Source organism: Triticum dicoccoides, chromosome 3B (genome assembly GCF_002162155.2).
Source record: "Triticum dicoccoides isolate Atlit2015 ecotype Zavitan chromosome 3B, WEW_v2.0, whole genome shotgun sequence".
NCBI lineage: Eukaryota > Viridiplantae > Streptophyta > Magnoliopsida > Poales > Poaceae > Triticum > Triticum dicoccoides.
This window is the reverse complement of record NC_041385.1, coordinates 841416703-841425156: the sequence shown is the minus strand read 5'-3', so window position 1 is coordinate 841425156 and position 8454 is coordinate 841416703. Positions and strand designations below refer to the sequence as shown.

General features: G+C 39.6%; 1 protein-coding gene across 1 annotated transcript; it reads right to left on the bottom strand.

Annotated features, from left to right (window-relative positions):
- LOC119278833 lies at positions 1 to 2266 on the bottom strand. The gene is made up of 3 exons (XM_037560171.1): positions 1868 to 2266; positions 1546 to 1781; positions 1 to 809 (listed from the first exon to the last, which is right to left on the bottom strand). Exons 1-3 carry the CDS (start codon positions 2178 to 2180, stop codon positions 225 to 227), a joined length of 1134 nt encoding a protein of 377 aa, XP_037416068.1. The 5' UTR covers positions 2181 to 2266; the 3' UTR covers positions 1 to 224.
- Positions 2267 to 8454: the final 6188 nt, after the last annotated feature.

Below are 8454 nucleotides of genomic sequence, written 5' to 3'. Positions count from 1 at the left end.
AGAACAAGACATGGTTCACGTTACTTAGCAGAATTAGAAAGAGAATCCAAGAATACTTAAAGTGGTATAAAACTTTGCCCATACAAAAGCATCGACCACTAGTTACTAGTTACTACACAAACCACACACCAGTTCACACTAATTGACAAGCCACTTCTCTACAGTTACATAAACCAGTCTAGCAACGAAGGCAAACATAAATTTAACTAGTGACGAGGATAAGATCAAATGCTGAAAAGAGACCATGCTACTGTAACTTCCATCCAGCAGTCGAGCGCCTCCACAGGCATGTAATGAGTGGCTTTTCCGGCATCTTCAGCTGCAATCCAAATACCAGCTATCGCTCGGCCTTCTTCCCCACCTGCACCACGTTGTAAGATAGACAGCCCCAGCTTCCCATCCTTTTCAACACAAATAACACGTCTTGATAACTTGACAAAGCCATCGGCATCAACAGGCAATTTATCACAATTAAGTTCAAGCAGTGAGATTTGGATGTCTCTTTTCTTGGAGGTACTAGCAGTTAGTACACCTCGAAAACCATGTGGCCATCGCCCTTTAAAGACTCGAACAAAAATTGTGGCCTCCACAGAACTATAAGCAGTGTAGTATTGCATCTCCACTGTGCAAAGCTTGCTAGTGTACTCAATAGGAAGGAAGCAGCCCAACCTGTATGAGTCCACAAATTTGTTTAAATCTTTATCTTCAGATTCAGTAGTACCCTTCACTTTGAGTTTAACCTCCAAATGTGAGTTATCATGCGACATGACAACACCGCGGCTAGGACCTGTCAGTGTTAGGTATGAATCCTGCATGCACCAATAACAAATTAAGTAAACAATGTACGTTCCCTCAAAAAAAAAAGTAAACAATGTACGTAATATATTTATCTTTCATCAATAATTAAGACTCGCAGTGGAATATATTCAATGAATCCAATGTTGGTAAAAATGAGAATGTACTCATTGAAACATAATTCATCTATCAAGTAATTACAAGTAAAAAAAGTTATTTTCATCAATAATAGGACTGTGGAGAAATATATTCAATTCATCTAACATTGATAATAAAATAATAATAATAATACGATAACTGTATACTCAAACAGAGGAAAGCAAGTCTAATTTGAAGACCTGCAAATGCGTTGCAAGCAGAGGCATTACATATCTCATAGCAAAAACTGGACATATGCATCATGTTAAAAATTCCCCTTCAAGATTGGGCATCATGTTAAAAATTCCCCTTCAAGATTGTACAGGTTTATTTAGCATGTTGTTACCTTCGAAACCATTAAGCAAAAGCTACTAGCAGATTTACATCTATGTAAACTCGAGTTGCGGTCAGTATTGCAACAACTTTGTTCAGAAACACTTTGTTTGTAGGCATGAATTGTAAAGCTTATGACTTGATTCTAGATACACATACACTAGACTAGTAAGACCAAGTTTGATAAGTAATGAATGTCTGGTGAAGCACAAAAGAGAGTGAATTTTGCTGCCATTGCTGCTTCTCCATTGTAATCCATGTCCTAGAGTGGGAAAATACCTGCTCATTGATACTCTGGCAGTCGTCCCTTTCACGGCTGAAAACCACATTTCGCATGCGATCCACCCCATCGCGCACAGCGACGACACCGTAGACATCGAGGGGCCACTGCAAGCCACCAGTAAGGTCCTTGACTTGGACGGAGACGATCTGCAGTGTGTCCTCCGGCATGACCATGTACGGGAAACCAGGGCGCCTGAAGTTGGCGTCCGTGAAACGCATGCAGGGGATTTGCGCTGCATCCATCAATCAATCGATCAATCATAGGATGCGGGCAGGAAAGAAGGAAACTGAAAAAAGATTGGCAGGACTGGCTGCTTACTGACGGCATCGAAGGGGATCTTGCCGTGCGACCAGACATCGATCCATCTCTCGCGGAACCTCTCCCACGATTCGCTGCAGAACTTGTCCCAGCTCTCCTCGCGCTCGCGCAGCTCCTCGGGCGTCGGAGGGTTTGCCAGCCCTCTCTCGAACTCCTCCCGCCACTTCCAGGACCTTTCTTCTTCTTCTTCCGCCGCCGCCGCCCTAGCAGCTTCCGCAGCCGCAGCCGCCGCAGCCTCTGCCTCTGCCTTGGCAGCTTTTCCACACGCTTTCCTAGGCCTCTTCTTGCGCTCCATCTCCATGCCCACCTCCATCTCCGCTTCCGAAGAACCGATCTAATCTCGCCACCGCCGTCGGCAATTTGATATTTTTGGTATCGCAAAATGGTAAGAACCCTAGATCGGATTGGGTTCGCGTTGTATAAATAAATAGTTAAATACCCGCATGGGCTGCGCTAGTTTTATGGGCCTACCAAAGAACCGACCCACATATAGCTCATTCCTAAATAAAAAGAAAAGCGAACAGTTCAAATTAGTACGTTTTTATTTCACTAGTTACAAAATACTCCTGATCAGCGCTTGGGTTTCCTTCGTCGCCGCCGCCATCTAAGAAATTTAGGTCCCCTCGCCTTCAGCTGCCATCTTGGCGCTGAGAGGTGGGGGGACCTCGGATCTTCATGACCTCTATGTTCTTCGTCAATGTTCAATGATCATCATAGTTGTGTGAGAATAAGTTTCCTTTCGTTTCTTTGGTGGTGCCATGAGGTTAGAGAGTTTTCTGTCCTCGCAGATCCGATTGTTCGAATCTGATGATTTTATATTGTTGTGTCAAGCTTTTTTTGTTGGTTTGATTCTTTGTGTAGGTGAAATCTTTCATCGGCACCATGGTGAAGATATACTGATTTGACGACCTATACTTCTAGGGGATCATCCCGGACCCAAATACATTCATTGATAAAGGCTTCCCATCTTTCTAGATGGGCAACTCAAGGCTCTTTCAAAAGCCTTTTTTTAGTAATGTTCGTGTGGGTGAAAGAGTGACAATATCGTTGCTCCACTCTAATTGCAGACTCTTTACCGAAGTTTTTTCAGTATTTCTTCGAGAAGAGATTGGTACCGCGAAGAAGGTGTTTACAAGAGATTTAATTTTAATTCTTAGCCGTAGAAGTTACTTTGTATTCTCTTAGATCTTAGGTCCAAATCATTGTAATTGTAATTGTTATGACTATCAATAAAGTTACAGGTGTTTCTCAGAAAAAAATACTCCTTCTGCTTTAATTTACTATCTATAATTTGTTATAAGTTTAAATTTATAAAATTTCACAATGTTCATTAAATATAAATGACCATTTATAATAAAAAATGTATATATGATGTGAAAAATATATTCAATAATGAATCTATGATATTGATTTGATATTGTAGCTGTCAACTTTTTTTATAATTTTATTCAAATTCTAAAAAATTTAACTTAAGATAAAGTTAATATGTAGAGTAAATAAAAATGGATGGAGTACATTCAATTAAATGAAAATGTCAAAAAATTCTTTTTTTTAGCAAAAAAGGCGTATAAAAATGTTGATGCAACTAAAAAATTCTTGCATTTTATTAAATGTTCATGTAACTGAAAGATTTTTTAAAAAATTTAACAAATGTCCCTGTGTTTAATAAAATATTCATGTGATTTTAAAAGTGCTCATACCTTTTCCAAAAATGTTAATGCAATTTTAAAAAGATTTTAACTATTAGAACCTATTCCTGCCTCAGTCCAAAGTCTAAAAACCCTTTGTTATAAAAAATCAAAGCAAAACTTAATACTAAAGTTTTAAATGATGGGTTAGCCTGACAGTTTAGTGTTGGTTCTTAGGTTGCTAAGCTCAACCCCCTTTTACCTGATTATCTTCGCATGCGAACTTTAGGAAGTTCACCCTTCTGAACACTTACTGAATGGTTTTCTTGGAAGGTGGCATGTACCTTTCGTTACATTTTGGTCTCTTGGGAAAATATTTGTCAATCTTGTCATTGTAAAAGTTGAAAGTAGTTTTTCCTTATGAGTAATCAATTGATTTTTCCTTCCAAGGTGGAATGTACCTTTTGCTGCATTTGCATTTCTTGGGAATTCACGATCAATTAACCTTGTGTTGTTAGTTTTGGATGGTGCACACGTCCTAGATACGCTAAGTGTGCATCAGAGCCTTCAAAGGTGTGAAATGAAGCAAGAAGTTCATACCGACCCAAAGATCACCTGCTTCGTCAAGATCTACCCCAAGTGAGGCTAGACCTTTGTGGTCCTTCGTGGTCGTAAGCTATTGTCAATTTTTTGGTTGCTCCTTCATGGACCCTATGTGGGTATTGTCCTAGAATCTCTCTTATTTGAAGCCTTCATCGACGTGGAATAGGATAGCGTGAATTATTCGAAACGTAAGGAAAGATATCGTCAAGCCTCTCGGTGTTTGTGTTCTCCTAACCCTTTCTCCTTACTTGTGCAAGTTGTTTATTTCCAATGCTTTAATCTTTGTAGACTTGTATGTGTCGGGTGTATTAGGCAAACACTAGCTAAGCTTAAAATTGCGAAGAACTTTAAGATTGTGAAAAAGGTCCTCTTGGTTGTGCTAATAATAGATACTTAGGCACAATTTATTATTACTATTCTAGACTAAAATATTAATTTAGTGTCAAAGTGTCAATTGTTGTTTCCTACTAATTTTTATTTACACGAAAGGGTGTTTTATGGAGATATAAAGATGGAAAAATATGATTGAAGTTTTTGTCGAAGGAGCAAGATGGGACAAACAACACATGAGGGGAGCTACACAAGGCCCATGGCTTGAGCTTGGGGGGCGCGAACAGGAGTGTGGTGCCCACATGCACCCCCTGCCACCTCTTCACCCCGATGGCTTTATCTAACCACAAAACCATATGTCATGTTTATTTCGTATTTTTTTTTCAACGCTACTTCGAGGTAATCCAAGGAGATCCAATCTAGAATCCTTTTACTGTACTTTACTGGAGGGCGCAATCGTAATGGACGACTTCTTAATTTACTTTGCAACCAATGGATATAAAGACATAATTCGTATGTGTAATCATGACATATATGGTCCATCATAAAAACAAAATTGAATCAATACGCAATAGTAATTTGTTTACTATGCCTACGCTACTTGCAGAGATGTACTAGGGAATTTATTGATCCCGGCCTACTTTTCCTCGTAAATACAAAACTTTCTTTTACGTTCTGTTCCACTTCAATATTCTACAATTTATTGTTTTCCACTAACACTTGATACATTAACCATTCTATAGTTTGCAAAATTAGTGGGATTGACAACCCTATAGAACTTGGGTGCACAAGTTAAGTTTCTTAGTTGAGTGCCTGGTGACCACTCTTTGTGGATTGGTTATCTTGGTTCCTTAATTGAGGGGAAAGTTGCTATAAAACCTTGTGCTTCAGGGTCCTACATTATCATTTTGGTACCATAGAGAGTGAACATAGGTAATCTTCACCCCCTCTAGACATACTAAATGATCCCACTATAGCGTCCGTTCCTTCTTATATCGGTGCACCATCATTACCATCATCAATAGGATTTGAGTGCTGCTTGATGAGCGCGACGACACAATAGCAGAGGAATTGATGACGGTGTGCGAGGATCTCTCCGTGAAGGGTTTGGCGACAGTGCTACGAGAGGCCATTTGCGTGTGAATGTGAAGGAAATGAGGAATTCTACTCAATGACTTTCGGCCATGATGCAAAAGGAGCGTAGCGACACTCTGGAAAGAGGGTGATGGGAATATAAAGCCTAGCCTTCATGTGTCCTAGGAAACTTGAGTGACAAGTGATAAAGGCACGTTGTGAATCAGGGCGACGAGAAGCGCACCACAAAAATTTGTATCATGGCACTACCAGTACTCCACGTTGGAATATATCTTAGCATTGATATCTAGGCAAAAATATGATGTGACACCCAATTTAGCGAGGAGCGAGAGAGCCACCATATCTTAATATAGATATAGCTCTTAGCACCAAATCCAAGACTACTCATAAACTTTCTCTCAGAAAACACATTAAAATGAAAGCTCCTTTAGATATAACAATTAGTACTCCCTCGGTACCGGTGCATTAGGCACATTATGAGAACTGGATAATCCCAAAACGCTTAGGCTCGTCATAGCGAGGAGTAACTTAAACTAGTAACATGCATATGTTACTAGTCTATGTTACTACATCTATTGTAAGTAGTAACATATGTGTAGTGTCATGCACCACTTCATTTATTACTTTGTAGACTCATTTTGCATTGGTAGCCTCTGTGTGATGCTAACATATTATGTTACTTTATTTGTCTCTCTCCTCTTTAATTACTTGCGACATCACATTTTTTGCTTATGCAACATGCATGTTTCTCCCTATGTTACTCCCACTATGACTAGCCTTAGGCGCAAAGCATTAACTCCCCACATCGTTCCTTGTTCTTGCCATGAAAAAAGGAATCTGCCAATAGAGAACATGGCGCGTTTATGCCTTTAATGACTCGGGACTACCTAGCACGACATGAGTGGTCAGTTCTCTACATGCAATAGTATTAATTAGCAAATAAATATCAAATTCTCTTGTTTTTTCCTTTTCCTTAGTCACGATGCACAACATAAGATGCCTAATGCATCGGTACGGAGGGAGTAAGATACTATATATTGAAGGGACGCGGATTTTTAGGACATGGTGCCACGCGAGGATGTAATCTGGGCAGTCCATGCATGCTATGTGATTAGCACTTTATATAGCGATTAAATGGATACACCAACGCTATGCTAGTTAATTCAGCAAATACAGGTATATGGGCTGGTGGTTGGGCATCTTAAATGAAGTTGTATACGTACTTGAGAGATCAATGTGAGGTGATGCGCGTTTTTAATGGCCCATTGGTTTCCCTACAGACCTTGAATGTTGGTAATTAAACCGCATAGGGTTAACGACTCATTTTTTCTTCTTTAACCGTTGTTCATAGTACGTGCTTTTTTAAGTTGTTCGTAGTACTTGTTGGGATTGTAATAGTGCCTCCCCGAGTGGAGACGGTAGGCCTCGGCATATATATGATGTTCTCATTTTTCAAATGTCATATACATGATGTTGGGGGGCCTAAGACAATTTAGTTACTAGTATTATCGAGGATATATAACTTTCTTTTTGCGGGTAAGGAGATATAACATTACTTAAAATAAAAATATTAACACAAACATCTATATATACCGAGCTTTAAAAACTGGATTTTAAGAAACTAGTATTACATTTAGGAGCAGCTGGGTTGTGGTCTGCAATAAGGATGCAAGTAATACTAGCAAATTAACATGAATGAATAAGGATGCAAATAATACTAGCAAATTAACATGAACGTGAGTAAATCTGCTAGGGTAGTTGTGACAATGAGCCATTATCAACATCATTATGGTGGGATCAATAGCAAACGGGATGTGGGCCAGGTATCATCATTGCTGCCGAAAGGCCAACATACGTCTGGTCACTGACTAGTAATTTGGATATCCTATGCTCCCACATATTAGGTGCTTCCGTGATACAATTTTTCAAAAAACATATTTAGATGTTTCAAAAAAATTCTGAAATAACTATGAGTGTTCATAAGACATATGTTGACAACCTGTAAAAAGTTCAAGTCAAAATTTCGAAATACACATGGGGAAACAAAAAGGACAAATCCAAACGTAAATAGTGTCATTCTGGCTTTTGTCTTTTTGTGGCACTATGCATACTGAATTTGTCTTTTTTGTTTCTCGATGTGTGTTTCACGTTTTGATTCGAACTTTTTACAGATTGTAGACACATGCCATTTGAACACTCACAAATGTTTTCGGAACTTTTTGAAACATTTAAATATGATTCTCGCTTGAAGCTGGTTGCACATAAATGGAGAGTAACTCAATGCGTTCTGATCCGCACAAAGCTGCAGGGAGTGTGTTGCAGATACCCATTCAGCCTGACAAAGACTTAATGCGCTCAGAGTAAAAAGGAAAACTATACTACCTGGATACAGTGAAGAGATATTAGTATACACGCTTTTGTGTATTAAAACTGCACGAATCACGTGGAAGCTGACCGGCAGGATTACATCCTCGCGTGGCACCATGTCCACTCGTGATTTTATCGATATTGAAGGGGTTATATTTAATTGCACGTTTAACATACATGACATTACTTAAAATATAATGCATTGGGAGTGCCCTCACATCACCATTTGCAACTCATGCTGGCTCCCCGCTTACACGGAATGCCACGTGGCAGTGGATCGCAAACAAATCTACTCACATTCAGGCCCTTACAGCCTGCCCAATTTACAGAGTCGCGAGGACGCACACGTTGTCAGGACCTGCTCAGTGAGGCACACGTGGAAAAAAAGTTTTGTTGATGCCAAGTTGATGCATGAGGCAACGAAGCATATGAAGGCCGCCTTTTAAATACATGAGAGAACATCTCGAAGAAGTCCACACCAGCATGTTGAGGCCCTTTCCAATGTTCCACATTCTACATGTGCTAAGAGTATCGAGCAGGGCAAAAAATCTGACGTTCCAACGA